At 38.1% G+C, this 26,348-nt stretch overlaps 1 protein-coding gene across 4 annotated transcripts in view; it reads left to right on the top strand.

The window, feature by feature from the left end:
* Positions 1-1,460: 1,460 nt before the first annotated feature.
* The window catches only part of MTM1 (myotubularin 1), a 41,137-nt gene continuing 16,249 nt past the window's right edge, over positions 1,461-26,348 (top strand). For 2 of the 4 annotated variants that reach the window (XM_065643195.1, XM_065643196.1), the window contains exons 1-9: positions 1,461-1,534; positions 3,598-3,749; positions 13,024-13,089; positions 14,057-14,129; positions 15,643-15,737; positions 16,725-16,835; positions 17,735-17,836; positions 23,092-23,175; positions 24,424-24,573. In XM_065643195.1, coding sequence (XP_065499267.1) covers positions 13,033-13,089; positions 14,057-14,129; positions 15,643-15,737; positions 16,725-16,835; positions 17,735-17,836; positions 23,092-23,175; positions 24,424-24,573 — 672 coding nt within the window. In that variant the 5' untranslated portion in view covers positions 1,461-1,534; positions 3,598-3,749; positions 13,024-13,032. Of the gene's footprint in view, positions 1,535-3,597; positions 3,750-13,023; positions 13,090-14,055; positions 14,130-14,400; positions 14,479-15,622; positions 15,738-16,724; positions 16,836-17,734; positions 17,837-23,091; positions 23,176-24,423; positions 24,574-26,348 lie in introns of those variants that run through there. The other 2 variants (XM_065643198.1, XM_065643197.1) reach the window with 2 other exon arrangements.

The raw sequence follows: 26,348 nt of genomic DNA on the forward strand, positions 1-26,348 counted from the left end.
TTTTCATTATGTCAGAGTAAAGCTTTAAAATGTGATCTGAATCAAACCTTGAATGAATGACCAAATAAGAAGGATCCCCTGTGTGTAAACGCACACATATATGTAGAACAATAAATGTATACCTATAGGTATAAATAGGTATATAAATCAATACATTGATTTATGATTTACAGTTGGATATACCACAGTGAATCAAGCAAAGCGAGTCTCCAAAATCTCCTCAGTGATTTTTCTAGCTAGTCTTTACTGAAAGGATGATGTCAGAAGCAAAGGCATATTGTTCTGGACGACAACAGACAAGTTTGCCTGCATGATGAAGGTGAACTCATGTTCCGTCTCCTTTTGCTCACTGCTTCCTTCTGCTGCTTATCAATGTAAAACACAAAGTTTCATCATGCTTGTTGTATAAAAATATTTTTTACTCCAGAAACAATTTTCCCATCATAAGAGGCACCAGCCCAATTCCCTTGTGTCTTTTGGCTTTGATTTTCTAAAGTTTTTGGAATTCTAAGTGTAAATCGTTGATAGTAAGGGAGACACTTAAAAGTAATGAATAAAATTAATTTTAAAATTATTATCTTGTGGCCCCTTCTGAAAGTAGATCTTGTCTGGTACAAACGCATGGTTCATCTCAAAGCACCTTTAGCTCCGTCAGCTCTTCAGATGGTGTAACTATTTGTTCATACACAACAAACAACTGGCAAAATCAAACTGGAGAAAGACTTCTTGAGGAAGACATGGAACAGCAGAGGCGATGGTCGTCGGTCTGACGCTTGCAAGCTGGCAGGTGATGATCTTCCTCCCAAAGGAAGGGAGTGTGAGGTGGCACTGCTGGAGCTGCGAGATCCGAGTTAAACAAAATGTGAAATTTCTAATTGCTTGGGATCATGAAAGAGCCCAAGGTTACTTTCATTTTTTATTGTTTTCTTTATTGTTTTTTCTTTGATCAGCTCTTCTGTGGCATCCAGTCCTGAGAGCAGGGACAGGCGCCGCTGACAGGGAACAAGTCAGGGCTGGCTGCAGCACCGGAGAAGCTGGACACAGTTGTTCTAGAACTTGAAAATACGTTTGATAGCATCAAAAATGTTTCATAATACACAAATCCCTGTTCCTGAGTGCACGTAGGATCAGACAGTAAAGGGTTTCCGCATCACCGCCTTGCCCTCCAGGTGTACACGGCTGCTCTTGGTGCGGCAGAAACGGGCCATTTTATAAAGTCGTTGCAGTTGTTATTTTGCTTGGTTTTGTTTGTTGGGTTTTGTGTGCGTGTGTTTTGGTGTTTCTGTTGGCTTTGTTCCGGTTGTTGTTGTTGTTGCCGCCGGAAGGCGCTGGTGGCTCCTCCCGGACTACAGCTCCCGGCATGCCCCGCGGACTACAGCTCCCGGCATGCCCCGCGGACTACAGCTCCCGGCAGCCCCCGGGGAGCGGCCCCGTGGGGCGGAGCGGGAGCCGGCTGGTCACGTGATCGGGCGCGGTGGGCCCGCGCGGGGCGGGCAGCGCTCGGCGCCGCATTCGGGCCCGCGGCGGCGTCGCGGTGAGTGTCGGTGGGGTCCGGGCTGGGCAGCGGGGCTACCCCGGCGGGCTCCACTCCTGTCCCCGCACTCCCGGCCTCTCCCCGCCCCAGGGATCCTTTCCTGCCGTCCACCCCCCCGCTATGCCCAGGCGGGGGCTGCCGCCGGCCCGGGCCTTCCCTCCGGCCCAGCCCCTCAGGGCACGGCCGCTCTCGCGTCCCCCGTCGCTGCCTCTTCGGCTCCCGGGTAGCCCGGGGGCTCTGCTGTGAGGGCCCCTCCTGCTGCTGTGGGAGCCCCGCAGCCCCTGCCCGGAGTCACCCGTGGCCGCCAGCGGCCGGCGGGGCCCTGCGGCTGCCGGGGCCGTTTGTTGCCATTTGTTGCCGTTCGGCCCCGGCTTCCCCCGGCTCCGGCCCCGGTGTGCCGGATCAGTCTGGAGGCGGCACGGCCCAGCGGCGCGGCTTAGCGAAGACACCTCTGAGCCGTGTTTTTTACCTTTCCTGAGAAAATAAATTCTCTCCGGTGATATGAAAATATTCGGAGTGCTCTTTATTCGCTTTCAGATTTTTAAGCCCTTTCTGACTGGCTTAAATTTTGTTCTGAAGCATGTGGCTTGTTTCAGTGTTCACGGCTGAAAAGCTGAAACCTTCCCTTTCGGAGTAAATGTTTTTAGTTGATTTAGAACAAGAAGTAACTCTTGAAGATGGTAGATTGTTTCTGCTTGCTGGTCTTTGTGCTATGGCAGTCAAAAAGTATAATTGCTACTTTGTGTGATCCATAGTTTGGTTGGTTGGGTTGTTGTTGTTGTTTTTTTGCTGTACATGTAATTAAGAGCATAAGAAGGGTATTAGCTTTTTTGCTTTTCACAAAAAGCCCCATTTTTCTTGGTACTATAGAAAGCAACATAGGCAAATTCAGTTTTAAAACTGTGTAGGTACAAGTGTTTTGCAGTTGGCCTGTAGGTTGACTTGTCATGGTAGGTAGTAGCCAAAATAATATATGTTTAAAAAGTGTCCTGGCTCTAGTGCATAATACCTGTTTTGGTGCAGTATTGTGCTCATTGCACCCTATTAGTCATATATTTGTTTATCATTAACCAGATTTGAAGGGCAGGTGTCTCATGGTAAAGGATTAGCACTGTGCAAAACCAGAACCTCTTTCCCGTTATAGTTTTCTTTTTAATGTTAATTTGTAGTTTGGGTGGTTAAAAAAGTTGGGCTGTACAGTTATTAACAAAGCTGGTAAGTGCAATGAGCCTTAACACACGGAACTTTGGGAGCTATATGTAGCTTCATTTGTGGCAAGTGTCACAAGAGATGCATTATAGAGGTGTTTTCAATATAATGCAGAATTTTCTTTTTTTGCACTGTTTATTCTTCTATACTTAGTCAGAAGGAAACTTCCAAATGAAGCACTTGCCAAAGAGATGAGCTTGTAGCATCACTGAGGTCGAACAAACTCTAATGTGTTTCTGATATGTAGAGTCACAGTGTTAACTAACAACAGTTAATTTAGAGTGCAGGACTAACTTAATGAGAAGTAACTGTAAATCTTTAATATTGTGTGTGTTCTTTTAAAGGAGACAACCTACTCATTTTTCTAAGAACTTAAATCGGGTTAAAATAAGTTTTGCTTCATGGTCTATTCCTTCCGACTTCGCCAAGTTACGTAACAGTTTTCATGTGAAAGTCATTCCTGAATTTATGTAGGAAGAGAAACAAATGGCAGTATTTTTGGGGGAGGGATGAGAGAGGAAGTGCTTAACTTGTGCAGAAAGATGCCCAAATATGTATGGGGACAATAAGCACGGTTAAAAGTCTGTAAAATCATTAGAAACATTTCAAAACTGTATCTTAAAGTTTTAGAAGAGAAAGTTGTTCTTAGTTCCAACTACTTGATGCCAAACCTCCTGACACAAGATAAAACATAAAAAGAACTAGTACTCTTTGTTTCCTTTCTCTAGAATGTTTTTAGTAGCAACTATTCTGGGGTTTTACTTCCTTTCTGAAGCTTTTTTTTTTAAAGTAATGTCAATTGAAATGTTCTGGCAGTGCTAACAATATCTTCCTACCTGTTCCGTTCCTGTCAGGAGCCAGCTACAGCACAAAAGTCAAATCTTGTTTGAAAGTTGAAGGAATGAACACAGTTGTCCTCTCATCTCGCACTGGAGTGGGTGTCTATATTTTCTACAACTGAAATGACTTATTAAACCTGGAGGCTTCTGAGCAAGAGAAAACAAAAGTAAGTGTTTTCAAGTAGACTTGGTTACGCTTTGGTGTAAGGTGGGGTGTGTGTTTTTCAATAAAAATCCAAGTAGTTGGTGTGCAACCTCTTCACTGGGTTGTTGCCTATAATGAATGGAAAGGCTGTGTGCCAGAGACTGTGTGGTGTGACTGGACCTGTTAATGCATAACATACATAGGCAGATGTGGAATGCAGAAGTAACTTTCTGTGCCCAGCAAAGTACTTGCCTGTTACTTGAAGCAGAGCACACCCAAAAGTATGGTGCTGCCTCGTGAATGACTTAGGCAAGATAGTCCCAATCTCCCTGTTCTTACAGATTGAAGCAAAGAATGGTTTGTGAATGACTTCTTCATAGTCCCTAGTCTACTTCTTTTTAAACAGACAAACTCAGAATGGTACTTTCTCCATGGTATTATGTGTATTCAAGGAAGCAACCCATGTAGTGGAAGAAGGAACTAAACACAGCGGATGAAAGAGGATGAGTCTGATGCATCATTTGTACATGTTCTCAAAGGGAGGTTGGAGGAAAGCCTGAGTAGAGAATGTTATTTTAACTGTTACAGTGGGTTTTTTTTAATATATGGTATATTATTATATAACAGATAGCATTTCCATTTCTCTTGTGGAATCATCAGTTAAATCTTTAGCAATAGAACTGCAGTGGCCTGAGGGGATATCTTTCAAGAAGAATGAGCAGAGAGCAACTGAAGGCTTTCTTAATAGAAAACTTTGAAGCTGTATTTGCTATCCCATAGGCTTTCCTGTCAACCGCATCAGCTTTTGACAATGTGGGAGGTATACATTCCCTGCAGGGGATGCAGAGTGGAGAAAATAGACTGGGTGGGTTTAGAAAGCCACGGATCAGCCTTCAGGCATAGGTTTCCTACAGATGTAATGCTGATTCTAAAGGTAATGTGACAGATGGTTCCTAAAAAAACCCACTCACTTCTGTCATACCACCTAACCTGGCTAAATTTATCAGCTACTCGCTGTACAGGGCTACATGCATAGAGGGAAAACTAGTACTTTCTTTGATCCACTTGCATGACTGAACTTGCACTTTGGAGCTCAGTTACCAGAGTAAATATTAAGAAAAAGTCAGGAAAAAAAATAATCACAAGAGAAAGAGATTATGCATAGAATAAACACAAGGAGAAGCAATGAGTGAATACAAGTGGACAGAAATAATTGTCAGCATAAATTACAAGGAACAGACCTCTGACAATTGCTAGAAAACAGGCCTTAGCAAATAATTGCATTTGTTAACACTGAAGTCGTGCTACTTTTCCTTGTTACTGTGACATAAAGCACAGGAAATATCTAACTAACAGATCAGAGTTCATCAGCAGATAAGTTTCTTAGTAGCACATGTACCATCACAGACGCTGTATAATCTCTCTTTGTGAGAGAGCTTGCAGTTTTCTTACAAGAAAGCTTGCAGGATAAAAGCCAGGGTTATCACCCTAAGCTACATTTTCAATGTAATTTGAGAAGAGAAAGCAACTGATAATTCAAAAAAGTAATGTTACAAACTTTAAGTCTGGTTGGAAGTTGTGATTTACTTTGAAAATAGGATGGGAGTCAAATTCTATGAGAAGTTAAGACAGTGAAAAAAAGAAAACCTTCAAATGGAATCAGGAGAAATATCAATCAAGTCAGAACTGAAGTTTTTTCACTCCTTCCAGCTATTATTTATCCAATACATGGGTTTCATGTAAAGCTACAAGATTTTTTTTTTTAATAAAAATATACACAAAAGTGCATAGGATCTGGTGGCACTGAGAAGATATTTGCCAAACTTTCTGCCAGGCTGTTGCTACTTCTTACCATTTGTAGGACTTCAGTGTCAGGATATTATTTTTTGTTAGTGTAAGGTCTTCCTTCTGATATCTTCAAAACTACCTGGTATAGGGAACCTATAAAATAGGAGTGGGCAGGCAACTGGTGCACTTCTAATTTGTTTGCTGAATTAGCAGTCACTTCACTGTTGTGAACTTTTGTTCATTTGCACTTGTTCATATCGAGTCCTTCAGGGACAGTGACTTGCTCTTTCAAATACAGGGCACATCAGGGAATAAGAGAATACTTTTTCTGGGAGAGGAAGCATTTCTGATTCTTCGCAATCGAATTCAGCAGTCTGTGTTGAGTTGTACAGGTTGCTGTTCACAGTCTAGCAGAGAATTTGCAACATGAGGGATTCTGGAGTGCAATTTTCTTCAAGACAGGAAGCCTGGGGGAGAATTGACGTTTAGCAAACAGGTAGCTCCGGATTGCAAATTTTTTTTCTAAGTAATATCTTTTTTGTAGGATACAGAACTTTTTATAATGCATTACTGAAGAATTTGATTGACTTAGAAACTTCAGTGCAGAAGGGCAAGTGCTAGTATGCATTCTTTATGCACAGTGTCCCATTGAGGCTTCCATTGCTGGCATGCTTTTTGTGTTCCAGTTATAGCTTGAATTGAGATGGCTTTCAAAGAGACTTGAAAGCTCATATGATTTCCCTGGAAAATGTAGATTTAGTAAGTACATGTGAATGGGGAATATCATTTAGACATTAAAGGAGAAGACACACTAGTGGCATAATCCAATCTCAGACCAGTAGAATCATGAGGATCCACTTGAGGAAACATAAGGGCTGCAGACTCCATTAAGAAGAGGTTACACTTAGAAGGATTTTACACCCTGCGACTGTGATGGTAAAGAAGAAATAGGAGATTCCATGATCTAGCAGTCCATGTTGACTCCAGAGATCCACTCTGGAATAAGTACAGGTAGAAGCTTATGACTTGATACACAAAGGTGGTTTGTTGGTGTACATCATAGTTATGATTTGCCCTTGAACGCTCATGGTAGGAAATCATAAATGCTCTCTTAAGTGGTTTAACCGAGCCTCTTCCAGTTTAAATGATACTTGAGTCTCACAGGTAGGTCAGTTTTCCTCTCTATTTGCCATCAGCTGTATAACAAGGGACATGTAATTTCTGCTGGCCACAAGTAAATACACGTGACTATGATGTCTGAATTGGCATTGCTCTAGCTGTGTTTTTGATGTTAGTACTCTATGACTCTTAGATGCTAAAATCTATTTTTTAGTTAAGTAGTCTAAATATATCAGGTCAGTGAGCATGGACAACATGATTAAAAAACAAACAAACAACAAACCCTGCATTGGTATCTTTCCCTGTTGCACAAAGTTTTATGAGTTTTTTTTTTAATTTCCTTTGGAAATAAATATAAGCAAGTACTTCGATGGTCTGGATTTTCTCTGTGTTTTGTTTTGGTTTTTTAACTTTCTGTTTGAAACCGGAATGTTCTGCCTTATGCTACTTATTTTTTGTAGCTTTGTTAAACTTTGTAGAGTTCTGCTACCTCATTTTTGTTTCCATTATTAAATATAGTTCCTTTGTGATAAAATATAACTGGTTAAATGAATGAAAGAGATGTAATTATTTCTATCTTGATTAGTTGGTTGTGGCACTTTGGCCTCACTGTGTTTCTTTTTGGTTGATTGGTGCTATTTGGTTAGGGACAGCTGGTGACTGGAAAACTGCCTTCATTGCTGTAGCTCTTTCTTGTGACTTGTTTTGGATCTCTGTATATGTTTTATTAACCTTAATGAGACAAATGACTATTCTTGACTTCATTAGATTAAATCCTCTTTTACTAGTGTTAAAGATGCTGATGGTTATTTTGGTGACTCTCTGATAACTTAGGTGCTGTTGTGGGCTTGGCCCTTCAGGACCACTGCTTTTCATATTTTTTTCTAAGGATTTATGTGCCTTTCTTCTTAATACTCAGAGTGAAATATTTTTTTTTCTTTTTTCTTCTCCCTTCCTGGTTGTTGTAGCTTAATTTTTTAACTGTCTTAGCGAGAAATTCCCAGATTTCTGCTCTATTCTGTATGTTATTTCTGAAAACCTGTATATTATGTGTTTTCTGTGCAGTTGTGCTGCTGACAGATGTGGTTTTATTTTTAGGACTTTTATTTTATGCTTTTAATTTTATTATGGAAAGCAGAAGGCAGTGTATTCATACTGGCTCTGTAGGTATTTACTGTACCAAATAAAACACTACAATCTTTGTGTGACCTTGTCATTATAAATCTGTTTTTTCATTTTTTGCATCTTCTGTGTAAATGAGGATGCAAGTAGCTTTTTCTGTATACCTGCAGTAACTCACATTTACCTCTCAAACACAGTGAAAAATTGTTTACTAACATAGTGCTATTTTTCTCCTCTTTGAAATAATTCCTTATGTGGTATCAGGTCTAACTATGAAAATAACTTCATTTTTATCTAGACTGGCAGATGCCTTGCAGATTTTAAATGACTTACCCAATGCCCTGACCGCTTTCAAGTGTCATTGTAACTGTAACTCTCTTAGAAGTGCTCTAATTGTTTTCTGTATTACTATGACAGCAAATGAAGTGACTTAGTAAATTTTGTAACTATATTTTTAGGAGAGGCCTTGGAGGTGCACAGACTCTTTCATTCTTGCACAAATCATTATCTGGAGCAGGACTATGAGAACTTTGGTGTTATCCTGTGCCATGGTTATTGATGTGTGACAGAAATCAGAATGCTGCTAGAAAATGTTCAGTTGAACTTGTAGCTGCTCATTTTTACCATATGGATAAATCTGATTCTGGTAAAGGCAAATAATTTTCATACTTAACCAGTTGTATTATTTTATGTATGTATGTACGCATACACGCACCCCCCAGAACTGTTTCATCTATAATAATATGTGTCACTAATGTCTTTTCATCATGTTTGCCTCTTACTCAGTATATTCTGCAAATGTCTTCTGTGTATGGTAATTTAGCAGTTTAATTTGCTCGATCTTTCCAGATTAACATATTGAACATTGGAGACTATACAAAGTTAAAAACTTAATTTTACATTAAGTTGTTGTCAAAATTGCTCTTTCTCCAAATGATTGATATAGGGGTGAATTTGAAAGCGTGTGTGTTTGTTTGTTTGTTTTTTCCAAAAGTTTTAATCCAATGATGGAGGGTCAAAAATATTTAAAATCTGGAAAGTGATGCTCACAACTTACTTGATGCAGTTGACTTGATCTCAGATGTGTTTGGTAGTAATCCTCTGGCACATGCAGATTACCTTGTGTTTGGTTACAAACTAGTTCTTTATATGTGTAAAGATTTTAGCTTGATACAAGCATGACTCAGTTACGCACTAGTTACAAATTATTTGATGTGGTTCTGGTGTGAAGACAAGCCCTAAAAGGACCAGCAAAATGTTGAATGAGTTTTAACTTGTTCTTGGATCATAAAAGACGAAAATTACTTTCACCAGGCTGTTGTCAATCTAAATGTGGCTCATAGGAATCTTGGTGGCCTTTCCAAGCCGTGCTGCATGCAGGCTCTAGCCTGTTCAGCAGTGAAGAACCTTAAGGAAAGAGTAACTGGTCATTTCAGGTTTCTTAACCTTCAAAAGCTTATTTACGTGTTTTAAAGCTTATTTACACTTTCTGTGTGGGTATACACTTGTGTTTGTCAATGTGTGTTCATAAAAAGCAGATAGGATCCTTGAATTGACTTCTAAAACGTGGCTTTCTGTGCCTACTCTTTCAAATGTTTTTGTGCCTCCATTCCCATGAATCCTAGGAAGCACAAGTATAAATATAATCTTCAATGAAAATACAGATCTCAAGTAGTTTAATTGTCATTGTAAGATCTTTGGAGCCTACATTTCTTGGTAGTGTTACTATATTAAGTTCTGGTAGCTTTAACAAAGCTTTGTTTATTAGTTCAAGTTAAATCCAGTAAAATTGCTTTGTCTCCTTCCTATTCTAGATTCAGGGAAGAATGTTCAACTGTTTGTAACTGCAGAATATCATAAACAAAGTTGTCTGATTTGTTTTAAATTTGCAGAGTAATTGTACCTTTGTTCAGCTGCTGACAAGGGTGAGGTTTGTATGGGTTTCAATTTTTGTGCAAGTCTAGAAGTATATGGGTGATACTGGGGAATAAAATGTGTTTGCAGTGGAAAATTACTTGGAAGGTTTTTTCCCTGTGTGGAAGGACAACTGCTGCTCCATGATAATGAGAAAGTTGTTGCTATTTTAAGACTATGATGAAGTATGTTTTTGAATTGTTCATGGCAATATTACTTTGGGAGGCTGCCAGAAGCTGCTTCTGCAATTTGACAGAAAAAGAAAGAATTTTATAAAATGAAATATTTCATGTTCATTTTAAATGTCTTTAAAAACTTGTTTGCTCTTTTGATGTAGAGGAATCCACTTCTTTAAGGGTGCGTCTGTGTTTGGTGGGTACTTTTAAATGAGAACTTAATCTTGTCTGTTGCCTGAAATCACAGATGTGAAGTTTAATTACCTGACTGTAGTTTACCTACAGAAATCAGGGAAATGTGGGTGGTTATAAATGTGCTTATTAATATTTGGGTTTTTTAAGTATGATTGGATTTCAAAGCAAAATCTAGGTAGCATTAAAAGAATTCTTCGGCTTATATACTGATGAAATAACTTCCATTAATTTTAGTGAAAATGTTTGATGGATTTAAAAAAAAAAAGCTGATAACACCTTACCTTCCGTACATATTTATTCAACCTAATTATCTCTGAATGAGAATAATTTGCACCATTAATGTGTTGGAAATAAAACAGAGTAGTTGGTTAGAATTCTATAATGAAATATTCTATAGATATCGAAGTCAGTGAGTGAACTAATTCTCACTGTAAAGTATGTTTAAAGAAATCAGTCTCATGGAGAGCTGGGGGAATTTTACACAAAGTAAACTTATATCCACAGAAACATGTACGCACAGACATCTCCTTTGGCTGGAGTGCCCTGGTGGGGTGGCAGTGCGGAGGGGAGGTTTATAATAACTCACCTCGTGTGGTGTTATAGTTCAGCCAAAACTTAGCGAATGTGCAGTAAGGGAGGAAAGAATACAGGAAGAGGAGGAGGAAATGGAAGGCTGTAAAATCCTTCATACCACTCCCTGTGTGAGCAGCAGAAGGACGTTCGCTACAGTCAGAGGTGGCACCGACAGGCGTGAGGAACCTCTGAAGTAGCTTTTGCTCTGCTGGGCGTAGGCAGTGGGAGCAATGATGGGATGAGCGCCGGGGACCCTGCGCAGGCTCCGGTGGCCTCTGCTGACGCTTGTCCTGGGACTGGTGGTGGAGTAGCTGTGGTTGCAAGATCCACGGCTGGCTTGGGTGTGCCTGTACTTGCTGCAGGCAAAAGCTCCACTTCGCAGTGCAGATCCATTCAGGGTTGCCACATCTTTTACAAGTCGCCTGTCTGGGGCTCGTTTATGCTCGCTTGTCTCTCACGGCTGGTGCAGCCTTAATTGAAATTTATGTGAGCTCTAGCTGAAACCACTTTCTATGCCGGCATAGGAAAACTGGGGCTGCTGTGCCTTTGTCTCTTTGTTTCACCTGGTATTTCTCACTTAAAATATGAACAAAAACCATTTCATGTGTAAAACATTTTAAAACAAGCTTCTGAGTCAATATACCTTTTACCTTTATAAATATCTGGTTATCAGAAAAATTAAGCTTCTGTAAATTAAGGGAAGTCATCTGAACAAATATTAGATGTTCACAAGTTAACATAGCAATATAGAAAAAGTTATATCTACCTTAAGTTTTATAGTACATAAGATATTACAAGGAAGGAAAAACTGAGAGAATATCTTAATCTTAATTTTATAGACAAAAATGAGTCTCCAGTGTTGCAACAGTTTTTTTGGTGGAACAGTTTGAAAGAACAGTGATTTAATGTTGATTGCTAATAGCTTTTCATTTAAATTGTTGAAGTTGCGCTAAAATTAGTTCAGGACCCTTCTGTTTCAGTGTCTGGAGAAAGCTGAGACTGCTGGAGACCCAGAAAGGAAGCGATACCTCCCTGGGACAGGGTCACACAGGCATTCAGAGGCATTTTTCTTCATTTTTCAACTGAATGTGGGTTCCTATTTTTTTTTTTCCTTTTCCTGGAAGGGTGTGATTCTTACACTGATACTGTATCACTGAATCTTACGATTTTAAACAGTGTCAGGTTTCCTATGTTTTCTTCATAAGATACGGAAGACCTGGGCACTGCGAGGCGGTAACAAACCTGTAGAACTTAAGGTCGTGGTTTTCCACCTTCTTGCTGTCCAGACACAGTCCTGTATTGTTATAGTAACTTCAGAGGTTTTGGGGTCTCAGTTTATTCTGTTGCTATCACGTGTGGGGTGTCACTGTGAGCCCGCTGTCACACAGGGGCCGAGTTCTCACGGTGCAGAGACCTGTGCAGACTTTTTTCAGTGTCCAGAGGGGAAAGTGCGTATGTAAGGCTACAATGTTTCATTTACAGAATAGAAACAACCACTGTGTGGTCTGTAATCACTTCCCCCTGCCCCAAACAAACAAACAAAACCTCTCCAAGACTGCAGTAGAATGTCAAAGCAGTTTGATGAGGGGCGGATGAGTAGGGAAAGGGAAGTAGAATTTGGTACAAAGTTACCGTTTGGAGTAACTTCAAGTATGAGCATTTTCCCAGCGTTTGTTCTGGAGATCTCTTGTGCGATGTCAGGAAATACTAAGAAGGTGAATCGTGTATCATGTGATTCTGTCTTCAATCAATACCATTTAAAAGCAAATAAAACCATTTTCTTTTAAACATATCGAGGCTATTCAGACTAGAAGGCTGGACACTCCCCCTTCTGGTGTGCTAACTGAAGTTTCATTTTAGGAAATGGGGGATTGTTTTTAAATGCAGAAGTACTGTGGAACTCCTGCTTTTTCCTTCTCTCCTTTTTTAATTTTTTTTAAGCTTCTTGAAACACTTGAGTGTATTGACACACTTGTGATTTCAAGAGCCTGCAATAATTTTATAGTTTGTTCCTGTTTTCCTAAACAAAGTCTTAATACAAATGCTCCAAGTAGGTTGCATGTCGTAGTATGTGTATCCTGTCACTTAAAACAAGCACTAATGTCTGTTTGCTGAACTAATAATAGTATTCAAACAACTGAATTCCAAAATGCAGCTTGAGTCAGAATATTCCTTATAATAAGAACCAATCCCAGAGCTAGTAATTAATTTCCTTGTAGATTTGGACATTTTTAAATAGTGACCTTCAATTATAAGGCATTATGTAATTTTTAAAATTAATGGTACCTTGCAAAACATTCTTGGAAGGTCTTGATGTCTACCTGTGGACCTCCAAAGTCTAAATCTCTCCTGTAAATAGGATGTAGTCCAGGAGGAAGTGTAAGTCTCCAATTTGTGCTTTCTCATCAGATACCCGGTATGGCTTCATCATCAGCACCTAAATATAACTCCTTGGAGAGTTCCCCAGGTAAAAGGGTGAGTGTAACTTTTTTTATGGTGTGTGGTTCATGTTTGGTTTTTTTTTTTACGTCAGAGGTCCCAGAGATCATTATCTTCCATATTTGGGTAGAAAAAGGAGTATTTTAATGACTTTTTTTCTTGCATGTATATGCTGAGTTGACTTAAATGTCTTTCAGAGTGAATGGGTGAAATATTCTCTGTATCACAAGTTATAAGAGCCTCATTCAAATCAATTCTACTACACTATGCTTGTCCTTGCTTTCTACATCGAAATAATCTGTGGCATTCTTGAAAATTTTTGGCACTTTGATGCTGTAGAAAGATTCTGTACTGCACTTGATAAGTTATACCTACTTATGTGTGGTTTGCCCAGTTTTAAAATGTTCATGTGTTGTGAGAAATACATTAAAGCAATTTAAAAAGCTCTGCTTTTTTGATGCGTGCCTGAAGAAAATGTAACCTATGTGCAAGAAAAGAGAAACTAAGGTTTTATTCAGCTTTTTAAACATTTCTTCAAAAACAGTGATTATTTTCTATTAATCATTCTTAAAAACTACTGAAAGTGGGAAAGTCACAAATTAGTATATTGCGTGTAATAGTTGTGAGTACATTGCTTAAGTGATTTCATCTGATTTGTTCTTCCAAGCCCAGTATAGCTGGAAAATTAAATACACAAATTTTTCAGAGAACTTAGTGTAGAAATTTATTTCCAATTTAATGCAAATATAGTTAACTGGTTTTTTTAGAAGGAAAAAGACTTAAACATGCTTATGTTTCAAGTCTGTTCAACCTTTAAATGTTTAAGAGCTGGAGTTTAGTAGAGGGGAGTGTGTTCCTGGTTTGGTTCAGTCTGACAATTTCTACTGTGGAAAAACCTGTTCTTTCCCATGCAGAAATTACCTTTAAGATTTTTTTTTTTAATCTGGAACTTGAAGTAATTGTAAATAAAATGTGATGTGCTGTTGTACTTATCTTTCTTTAGACTCTAAAAGATGGAACTAATTGGGAACAAAATGAAGAAATACCTCGTCTGCCAGGAGAAACTAGAGTTACAGGTATGGAACTGTATAGCTGCCTAATGTAGTGTATGTTTAGGAATCTGGCGTATACATGTATCTTGCTGGATTGTTTCACAATTTGGAGTGGTTTGGACTGGGGGCAGAGTAAGTCAGGCTAAAATGTCCATTTTTTATGTAATGGCGATAGAGACTTTTTATCACTTATCACTAATAACTTTTTAAGTCTTTAAAATCTTGGTTTCTGCACATGGTAGATCCTCCGATGCAAAGAATTGCAAGTGAAGATGTGTCATAATTGTATTTACAGACTAAATAGCATGTGTCTAGTGATCAGAGCCCCTCCAAGCTTTCCAAAGTCAAGAGAATTCTACATGCAACCCACTAGGTATTGATACCTTGTGCAGCAGTGTGGAACCTTAGCCCAAACTGTGACTACCCTAAGTACAATCTTATGCTTCCTTGACACAACATGGCATGCATGTAGCTACTATGCACTTGTTAGCCTTTACATACAGGAATGTTGTAGCATAAGGAAGACAAATGAGTTGTGTACAGTGCTTTCTTACTTGATGGAAGCTCTTTCCACTCGTGGAAGTTTGTGTTGAGGTATCAGAATGAACTGAGAGTCTTTCCTTTATGAAGCTTCTCCTGCCCCTCTGCCTGAGGGTTTATTGGGTGGGTTTGTAAATGAGGTTGGCTGAGGTGAAATCAAAATGGTGATTCAGAGGAAGCACGCATGTTTTTAATGAGGAAAGTTGTGGGGAAGGCATGAGGGAGAGGGTGTGGGACTAAGATGAATGTTTGATATGATTGTTATGAAAATTGCCTATGCTTTGGGGCAGCAGGTTGGAAGGAAGGTGCTTGTTGTGGAAGGCGGATAAATAGAATGAGCGAAAGAAATGAGTGGAAAGGGAGAAATAGGTGGTTTATAGTGCTTCACTTAAGTCTCCAATGGCATTGCTTCAGTTAAACCTCTCTTTTGAGTAGTGCGTGTTAGTACTAGTTTTGCAACTGTCCTTGCTGAAACAGTGCTGATGGGCCTGCTGTATTTGATTGCCTCAAATTGAAATGCAATGTTTGTCTTTGGGACGGTGAGTTCCCTGAACACTTTACAACTTGAACTATGTACTTCAGTGCACTATTGGTTACAGAGCACCGAAAGATGTAATGGTATCAACAGAAGAATGTATTTGTTCTGGGACAGTGAATAGACTGGTTCAGTAATCACAGAGAGGACTTAAATCTACTCGCTGTTCTATGTCCTGCCTTCTTCCACATAGTGCCAAGAAAGAGAAGAACGCAAATGTAATTAGGAAGGCTACTGAAATCTGCTGATTTAATTTAAGCAAGTTTACTATATGAAACTTTCACATTTTCTTAACAATTCAAGTGGACAAAATTCAAATTTATTACTTCTTAAATTAATTCATCTCTTATGCTGGCTCTTATGAGTGCAGCTCTCTTTATTTTACTGCTACTTAACTGATGCTGTCCTTAGCTCTGATTTTTTTCTTTTTGCAATCTTTAAGAAATGCTGCATTTCTTACAGACAAGGATGTTATTTATATGTGTCCATTTAATGGCCCTGTTAAAGGAAGAGTGTACATCACAAACTACAGGCTGTACCTAAGAAGTGTGGAAAATGTGAGTAATATGCCACAATAACTTCTGTGGGATGAGTTGGCTTTAAACTCCCTTCTGTTCACCCCTGTGGTCTTTGATTTATTTTGTGGACAGTTCATTTATTTTAGTTTTGGCACATGTATACTCGTGGAATTGCACGGGAGGCTTTTTACTTGAAATGATCTGTAATATTTGCAGTATCTTAATTGTGTAATGACTAAATAGTAATTGCCTTTGTGCTACTGCGAAATCTGTATAAAAATGTAAGTTCTTTAAATTCTTGTAAAGTGTGATTTTTGTCAGTTAAATGTACAGTTTAGTCACACTGAACCGATGCCTTTATCTTTTGTCTCTTGAAACTTTTTTGATAGTTGTTCTCTCTACACTTATTCAGTCATACATCAAGGGCAGCAGCTAATGATGTGCAATAGTTCTTAAAACGGCTATCAGTAAAGCAAGATTTTTGTTTGCCCTTGCTGTTGGAAAAGAAAAATACTTAGATCAATAGAACTTCACATGAGTGGGGAGAGTAGTAGTATGTTTGATAAACAGCAACATGAAATGTGCTTGTTATCTGTCTTATAATTATTTTTAAATAAGGTTTTAGGACTGCTGAACTGAGATTTTTCTGGTTGCAACTAACTCTACTAGTAATCTCTTTTTCATTTTATTCTACTTTATTCTGCATGTCACTAAAGCAGTCTTAGCAAGCAGAGGCAATCAGAAGTGTGTAGCAGAAGGTGTCTTTGAAGGTGTTGCCACCTTTTTTCCCTGCATACTGTATTAGGCATGAGGTATTTTTGTTGCATGTTAAATTGGATGTTGTTTAAGGCTGTAGAGTACAGACTTCATAACGTGTTGGGAGGGGAGACTCAAATCAAACGCAGAAACACACTTTTGCTTCCTGTATGTATTTCATGTCTGCTTTATATTCTAGAATGCATAAGAACATTTTGCTTGAGTCTTCTTTTCGGATCAATCCTTTCCTTACTCGAACTTTCCTTGCAGGATCCAGTTGTGATATTGAATGTTCCATTGGGTGTAATTTCAAGGATTGAAAAAATGGGAGGAGCTTCAAGCAGAGGAGAGAACTCTTATGGATTAGATATAACCTGTAAAGTAAGACTTTCCAGTAATTCAGTAGAAAATGAAATCTAGAGGTTCCTTTTCTCAGTGCTTACCTATTTATAGGAATGAAAAAACACATGTTCCTCAGAGAGGAATTTAAAAAGAGGTTTTTGGAACTGGAACCTTTTGTATAAAGGGCTATTTATCTGTCCTCTCTACATGTGAGGAGAGGGATTGGTCTTTCTTTCTGAATCACTAATTGACAGTAGGTTTTGCACAGTAGTCCTGTTTTAGGGCATTATTCCTGCATTGCTTTGTTATTTCATTTGTTCTAAAAGCAATCTGTTTATAATCCTAAAATCTTTGAAGAACACCTCAAATGGGATTTCATAAGCTGTAAAGGCAGTGAAAAGCTTATGCAACAGCTATCCCTATTTCCTTAGTCTCACCAAAAAATTATGTTGCCGTGAAAAAAATATGGTCATAGGAGAGTTCCCAGTGGATAATTCAGGATCCTTTATTTGACTCATTAATGAAGTATTCTTAGTAGTTAATGCACAATTTGCTTATTTTTGAGGTTAGTGATAGCTGGGGACAATGTAGTCTAGACAGATGACTGGCAAATTTTCATTTTGAAAGCATAGATTAACTCCCCTTCTGCAAAGATTCAATAGTAGCCCATGAGACTTTTTAGAGAATCAGATACAGTCATTTTTGATGGCTTAATGCCAAAACAGTGTTTACGCCACACAGAATGTCATACTGCTTTAGTTGTACAATCCTTATGCTCTGTTTTATGGGATAAAAAAATAAAATTGAACATTCAGAATGGTTTGAAGTATGTTGCAAGCAGATGCTAAATCATGTTTAGTGGATAATATAGCATTTGTACATCAGATAAAAGTATCTTACAACTGTGGTTCTCTTAAAAGATAATGCCTTTGTTTTAGGATATGAGAAATTTACGGTTTGCATTAAAACAAGAAGGGCACAGTCGAAGAGATATATTTGAAGTCCTCACGAAATATGCTTTTCCCCAGTCACATAACTTGGTAAGTTACACAATTTATACTATTGAGTCATCTTAATGCAGAATTCTTGCCAATTAACTTCAACTGTTGGACCTACTGATGGACATCATGGCTTTTTAAAAAGAATAACCACGGTATCTGGTGTCAGCATTAACTAAAGAGAATTAATGGTTTTATTTTGTACATTTTCAACACTTATATCTATGTATCTGTAAAATTATGGATGCTATATGCTATACTCAGGTAAACTACTGAGTACCTCTGATCCATACAGATTTCATTGCTTAGAGACTGCAAGTTATCCTCCCTAATTAGGAAATATAGTAGTGTGTTCCTTACTTGATTTCTTGAAAATGTTAAACTATTGGGCATTCTCCAAGGCAATGATAATATGAATTACCAAGAGTTTTACTTTGGGAAAAGAAGATGTGGGAAGACAACACTTGTTTTATTGATGAAACTGTTGAAAAATATAACAGCTAGTACAGTAATGAATTTACATACATTTATTTCAAGTTAAAAAAGCATCTTATGGAAGGAGTTGAGTGACAATGATGTTAACTAACATTATCTTCTGTCTCTTTGCCAAAATCTGTGTATTGTGATCATTTTGACATATCTTCAGTAAATGCTTTATTTTGTCTTTTGTAAAATTCAATTTATGTTTTATCGGGGTGCTTTCATTTAGACTAATTATATCAGAGCTCTCTTCACAAATTGTTGGAGAGTTCTGCTGTGAATTTTTAAGAACTTTATTCAGACAATTGTTGAGTATAAGAGGCTGCAGCAAGAATCTTATTCCCTTCTCTGATGATACATGTCAATCAATGGGCTACAGTCTGTAAACATTTAATTCTTTACAACTTTTTGCAGAAATTTTGCATTCTGTATGCAAACGGTGGTGGAATGAAAGCATAAGGAAAAATAAATGCTTTTGCTTAGAATATTTTGTAGTGTTGATGAATAGGTCTTAAGAAATGAAACTGAGATTTCTACATTTGGGTGGGTGTGAGGAGTTTTACAAAGAAAACTTGCATAAGAAAATGTATCTCTAACTCTACTGCTGGCATTTTATGCACCTTACTATAGAGAATGATTGAAAGCATAACAGCAAATATGGACTTCAGATGGGATTTTGAAAGGATGATGGAAAAGAGAGAAAACTCTATATAGAAATATTGAATTATAGAGAACTTTAGGTCAAAAGGGTCTTCTGGATATCATCTGGTCCAGGCTTCTGTTGCAAATAAGCCTTTAGGTTATCCAGGGCACTGTCAAGCCTAGTCTTGAGTATTTCCTGCAAGGCAGATTCTATTGTGTCCCTGGGCAATCTCCTCCAATATTTAATCATCTTCATGATGATTTTTTTTTCTCTTACGTTGAGGACCTGTGTAGATTTGCATGTAGTGAATGTTGACAGATTAAGCTGTAACTGACTTAGGAGAGTCCCCTGTGGGATTTTTTCTTTTTTTTGTGGTGTCCAATCCTACTACAGGGCTTGGAATGGCACGATGATGGGATGTGGACTTGTATTAGGTTTTGCCATCCAAAAAGACCTGGTGTTCCTGTCTAGTGATGGCAGTGAATGATGTGTGGAGTCGTGCACTTCCTGCTCTATTTGTTGCACCCGTTGAATCCAGTAAAGCTCATCATTACATGGCCTGATCCATTTTGAATGTAACTTGCCGGTAAAAGTTACACTCAATACCAAAAGGCTCGGTCAAGGCGGAGGTAATTTTGCCTTCGGATTCAGTAAAGCACAAAACTTGGGAATATAGTGACAATATGGAGAATGGCCATACTTTCTATCTCTTAGCCGTGTCTGGTGCAGGGTGTAACCATTAGACATTGTGCTTACTTTTGAGTGAAACATAGTGAGCTTGTTATATCAGGAAGTTACATCTGTCCTCTTTTTCTCATGTCACAATGTGGATGAGCCCTTAACTTTAAAAGGAGCTCAGCAAGCCTGTGGTATTTTTGGTGTGCTTTCACTGTATTTCAGCAAGCAGTTTAAATGGATCCTGCCAAAGGTGGGTGTTTCTGCCTGGTTGTTCATTCCTGCCTTGGTTTTCCCTGCATGAGTTTGAGGCTGTGTGATGAACCAGATAGGGAACTGAAAGGGACTAAAGCTAAGCAAGGAGGAAAAAACAAAAGCTTTACCCTGAATCATTTCCTCCGTCTTGTTAGCCCAATGTGAGGATGGGCCTGGGGTATCTATGGGCAGATGGGCATGAGGAGGAATGGTGGGACTGCCCCTTTCCATGGCTGGTTTAGAGCAAGGTTTCACTGTCTGAATATCACAGTGTGCCCAGGCTGTGCACGCCTGCCTGCTGCTTGGAACACACGCTAGCGCTCTGGTCATGCAGCCAGCTCAATCAGGGAGATCTTTCATAAAGAATGTGCTGTGGCTTCACGTGACAGCTGGGTGAAGATGTCAGCCCTCTGCTACTCAAATGCTGAATGCTTGCTTTTCTCTGGTCTCCTCCTCTCTACCTTCCAGCTATGTGGCTGATTATTCCTCTTATATCAAACATACAGTGGTATAATCACCAAGTAAGGCAAAGTACCTCACTTATCCAGCACAAAATATTGTTTTCTGAGTTAGTCTTGTGCCACTTCTAACAATTTGAGGAGACCTGGTTTGAAATCAGTGTGCACCAGAACTAGTGCAAGAGAGGGCATGTGAGTGGAACAGTGAGCAGACAGGAGATAAAAGGGAGGGATATCCTGTGTTCATCAGTGTTAAACTGGTAATTTTGCTCAGACCGCCTCGTGGAACTGCATCCCTGATCTTCAGCTAGTTCAGCAGTGCTGATGCTTGTGCAGCTCTGCAGTGGAAAGAAGGCATCATCAGGACAATAAAGATCTAACTTTTACTGTCCTGATTTTTATCTGTATTTTTATATTTCATGTCAGATTTTTATCTGTAGTGGAACCATATCCTTAGAGATGATCCTAAACAAGAACTTTTGGAAATGCCATGCTGCCATTTCCTTCATGCTATACCATTCTTGGACAAATGGATGGTAAATACAGTCCAAAACATTATTTCTGAGTGGAGTGTACTTACTGTTTTCAAGCTTTTTCTCAATCACCATGCCAACAGCAGTATTTGAGAGCCTCTAATAAATCACAGGTCTGTTTGCAATTGTTTAGCAGTGTCTGTGTTGTACTATGTGCTTACTTCCAGAAGCTGATTCCTGTCTCTCTCCAGTTTGAGCGTAGGTTGGGTTCACATCTCCTTGAATCAATACATTATGTAATGTAAAATCTGATAGCTCACCTGACTGACAGCTTGGTTGATATGGAACAAACAGCTCCTATCCATAGGCCTCTCTTGTGTTTGGAAACTTGTGCTAATTGAAAGAAAATAAATGCTGAAAGTGTTCTTTTAAAAGTTAAAAAAAAAAAAGTCAAAAAACCCCTCCAAACACCTCAAAACCAAACAACAAAAAAACCAGACCCACAAAATTAAATCTTCGTAGTGCCTCACAACAGATGAAATGTATTTAGTCTCTGTAGCTTAGTTTCTGCATAGCAGCTGCTTCACTTCCTGCTTTTATCTAGAAACTACACATCATTTTAATAAGATTATTTGCCCCCATAATACCTGCATGGTACACATTTATTTCTAACCATGATAGCTCTGTTGGAATGCCGGTTTTGATGAGAGACACTGGTAGTCGTGCTGTCTGACTTTGATCTCTTCCACTCCTGATGTAGCTGCTTATTCTGGTGGTAATTTAAAATATGAGACTCAGATCATGCTATTGGATCTACAAAGATTATTTTATCTGGCAGTGAGGCCTAGCATAGGTGCTGGCCTCATGGTACACTTGATCTTGCCAAAAACATCTTGACTTGAGGCTTTTTTTCTGAAGGACTTACATCAGTCTTAGTGCGATAATGGCATAAGGTTACCATGTTTGCAAATTATCAAAAGTTAATTATATTAATACTACAATGACTGATATTAGTTTTTAGATGAATGGGTAAGACATAACTGGCTCTGTAGTAATGGCATATTAAAGGCAAGGGTAATGACATCTTTATTTTTGAACACACTGAGAAACTGCCAGCCTTTTCACTGAGTAAAAGCTTAGTGATTTACGCTGTGTGAAAAGCATAAACCAGGAAGTTAGAAATAGAGAAAACAATTGACTTTCTTTGCATATGTTTAACACTTTCTTGTTCTAGTTTTGCTGCTTTCTTCTTTTGTAATGCATGAAGATTGGCCAAATATTTAGTGATTAGTATATATGTTATATACTCGTGTACAAGTAGAACATGTACTTCTGTACTATGATTCCGTAAATAGAGTAAATATATAACTGTTTGTAAACAGACTGCTTGCCAAACAGTATTGTCACATTGCAGCTGCTCTCTCCTCTGTCTTGCAGAACTACATTGTGTTGTGAGCAACCAGTGTATCACCTGTTTGTGTGCGAAATGGTAATGATAAATTGAATGTTGAAGGCAAGCACTTAATCTGTAGGAGGACTGAAAAAGAGACTCTGTGTGTTGAAATTGTCGGTTAGCACCTGCAAGGAAGTAAACAGAATTAAGCTGGGTTATTTAGGATGAAAGTGGAAATATATGGGTCCTTACAGCAGATGTGAAACTTGCCTAAATCATAACAAACCCTTCTGGGGTCTACATACATATTTATTGCATTGATTTTTTTTCACTATAATAGAATTTGTCAATTAGGTGCATCAGAATAATCCAAGTTCCAGTTTGACAAAAAATGTTATTCAATAGAAATTACTTCACATTACTCTATCATGTTTTATTTTTAATAAACAAAAGTAATGTACAAATGTGTGCTAAATACGGCTTCCAGTGACACAAGCAAGAAAATACAATTATATCCAAACATATCTCTTAAGTTTGCTTAGGTATGTGATTCTTAGTATTAATATGATTATAAATGGAGGTTGCTTGTTACACTGAAGTTAAACTGTAGTTTGAAATTAAATAGAATGGTATGAAATGAGTTTAAATGGATGCAGAGTGTTTTAAATGCACATTCTCCTACTCTGACTCTTCTGCTGTGTTATGCTTGAAATTGTGAGGGGATACAAATTTTACTTTCATCTGATGAGCTGCTGAAGTGGAGCTGAATGTACAAAAATCTTAAGTTGAGAAATTACTTTAAACTGTATGTTGTTGAATGGAACTGTGCTGCAATCGTCAGAGTGTAACTGATGATAAGCCCTCATATTTACCACTTTCAGTCAGAGTTCAGTATAATAAGCTTCTTTTACATCCTACAGCTTTTTTTTGCATTTGCAAATGAAGAAAAGTTTTCTGAAAATGGATGGATGGTGTACAATCCAATGTCGGAATACAGGAGACAAGTGAGTTATTAAAGCTGCAGTTGCCTGGTGCTTTCGTATCTGACAACTTACATGGAAGAATTATTGTTTGTGCATTTCTCTTACCAGCTCTTTTGTGGAGGGAGCTGAGAATGGGAGAAGATGCAAACAGAACTTGGAAAAAAAGTAAAGGAATAAAACACTGGAATCTTAAAAAAAAAAAAAAAGTCACAGGAAGGTAGCCTTTGCTCTTTGAAGGAAGTTATTGATATCTCTCACAGTGTGCCACTCTTAAGCAAGCAAGGGGTGGGGACAATGTGCCAAATATGTAACTACGGCGCCCTAAATATAGATTTGATTTAGTCTACTTTTTTTCTGAAGTGAAGGGAGGAAAAAAAAACCAAAACCACCACTTTAGAAACAATGTTGCTTTATAGAAGGTACTTAAATGTCTGTCAGTATTCTACCTTGGTCTTAGGTGATTTTGGAAAGAAGTCAATGAAAGAGGATGTTATATTTAATTTTAAAATGTCTTTTAGACAATTTATTTTTGCTTTAAATATGACTTTTTTTTTTTTTTTAAAAAAAAAGGCAAACAATAAGGACTTGGATTTTTTTTTTTTCCCTCCATAGTTTTTTGGTTAAAGGTTTAGGGACCTAAGACCCAAAAAAGGTGAAATAGAAACACCCACACAAACCTCGCTGTGCATGTGCAGAGGGCTTATCAGTCTTTCTCAATTTCCTGGCTGCTATTTATGAAATGCCTTACTGAGCAGAATACAACTAAAAGTTGTTGTTTCTCAATAAGAAAGCTACTTTGAATCTTATTTTTAACCTGAAGGTAGTACTGGCTACAGAGAAGAAAGGTTGGGATGAGCTTCCTCCCTCACCCCCCATCTTCTCAGCACGATAGTCTCTTTTCAGCAGGCAAAATGGAAAGGCAGAGCTTTGAGGGAGGAGAGAAGGCAATTTTCTTTCCTCAATCCCATAGTTAAAGCAATGCATATACTACCTTCAATCATTCCTTTGAGACTTGTTGTAAGAATAGAATTGCGTATGTAAGAGTATATGAGATAGCTATGCACTTGTTTAAGGCTGTGAATCCATCAGCAACGAGCTGTTTTGTATGGCCTTGTAATCTTTTTTTCTTCTATTGTTTTGAAACAGTACTGTAGTTAGATTAAATTGGTAGGTTGTTGCCACCATGTGGCCATAATATCATGTAAAATTCAATTGCAGAATTATTTGTACAGCCAAAAATAGATTGAAAAACTTTGTGTTGCATTTTAGGGACTGCCTAATGAACGGTGGCGAGTAACTTTTATTAATGAACATTATGGACTGTGTGACACATATCCATCGCTCTTAGTAGTGCCATATAATGCAACAGATGATGATCTCAAGAAAGTTGCTGCCTTTAGGTCCCGAAATAGAATCCCGGTAAGTATTATGTGATGAAAGTTACCTTATTGTGTAGCTAGTTTTAAGTATGCATACAAACAACTTTTTGCTGAACACAGAGGCTGCTTTTTCTGGAAATGGTTACAGCAAAACAGTTTTGATTGGCTGAGGGCTATTGCTGCTTGAAACTAGTGTCTTGACCAAGCCACATTTCCGTTTTTCCCCCACAAACATCACCCGTTCCAACTTTGTTGGTTTTAACTTGACTTTTCTGGTAACAACTGCCAGCATTGCAGATTCCCTTTTCTTAATGAAGTATGAGCCTTAGACTGCCATCTGTACTTGTTTGTTGACTATTGTTGGATGCACATAAAAAGTGATCACAAATGTTATCCTCCTGTATGCAAACTGCATGGCATTTAGGCATAGTTCCAGTGGTCAGTCCTAAAATAAGACCTTATGCATAGTCTCTGTAATGAATACTTGGGGTTTTTAGTCCTTTCATTTGGGCTGAAGAATATAAGATAAATCGCTTTGAATTTTGGGGTATATTTCTGTAACTAAAATTGTTAGAGGTAAGAGAATTTTTATGTATCAGCTCTTTACAGCACTATAGAAAATATTAATTTATATCACAATACAATCTTTTTTAACTAGTATTTCAATTTGGCAAACTTGGAAGATGTGCTAGATTCTCTGTCAGTATCAGAAAGCTGCCTTGAATCTTGGTTAATTTCAAACAGATGTGAAAATCAATATGATAAATATTTATTAGATAAAGTATTTACTGACAGGCTAGGCCTATAATTATAAATGTAGTCTATATATACACATGTATATGTATAATATGTAATGTGTATAATATATATGTTAAGTACATAGTGTGCATATAATTCTTATAACCCAGCAGTATCTTCTCTGTGATATCAAAATTCGTGACAGGGCTTTTGTATGCCTGTACAGTCATTTCCTTGTTAACAGTAATTTTGTTCTTGTCAGGAAATAACCAATCATACTCACCCCCACACACACTGACAGGTCTCGTTTCTAGATACACAACTAAGGGTTGTATTTCAGGAGTGAATACTTCCTGAGGATTTTTTTCTTTTAACTCTGTTCTTTTGCTCTGTAACCCACAACTTTCAGACTGGGTGAGAATACTGTTTCTTAATATTCTTCAATGATGAAGGTGGAGTTTTTGCCTCCTTCTTGGGATGCTTATCTTTAATCTCTTGCACTGCAATCTGTTTCCTGGGCAGCTCTGTATCTCTTGTTTGTGACAAGTCCCCTCTGGCTCTGAAGAGCAGCAAAGGCAGCGTGCACTCTGCTCCAGTGCCGCCTCTTTGTAAAGAGGGCCGAGGAACAAAACATTTTGTTCCTTTAAAGAGAATGGGAAGCATTCAGGGTGCTGCAGAACGGTTCAATTTCCCTTCCTTATCCAAAAAAAGGGAAAAGTTGTTCTGGTAGAACTGGAGCATCTTAGTCACTGTTTCTACAATGAGTTCATTCTTCTGAATTGTTTCTTAGTTTCAGCAGGAATTGCAATGTTTGTTTCCAGTTTACTTTTCAGAATTATTTTTGCAGCCTAAGACTTGTAGGAAGATACTAAAATATATTGTATTATATAGGTAAGTATAATTTCAGTAAGAGTTAAATATGTAAGAGAATCAACTCTACTTTAAAGATTATTACTACTAAATTTTATGAGACTAAAGTGGAAGCAGTTAAGATGTCTGGGAATTATATTTTGAAGAAATAAAATTAAAAGTGTTGCTTTTCATACAATCTACTTTAAAGAACGTAACTTTAAAATC

Source organism: Caloenas nicobarica, chromosome 12 (assembly GCF_036013445.1).
Source record: "Caloenas nicobarica isolate bCalNic1 chromosome 12, bCalNic1.hap1, whole genome shotgun sequence".
In the NCBI taxonomy this organism is placed as follows: Eukaryota; Metazoa; Chordata; class Aves; order Columbiformes; family Columbidae; genus Caloenas; species Caloenas nicobarica.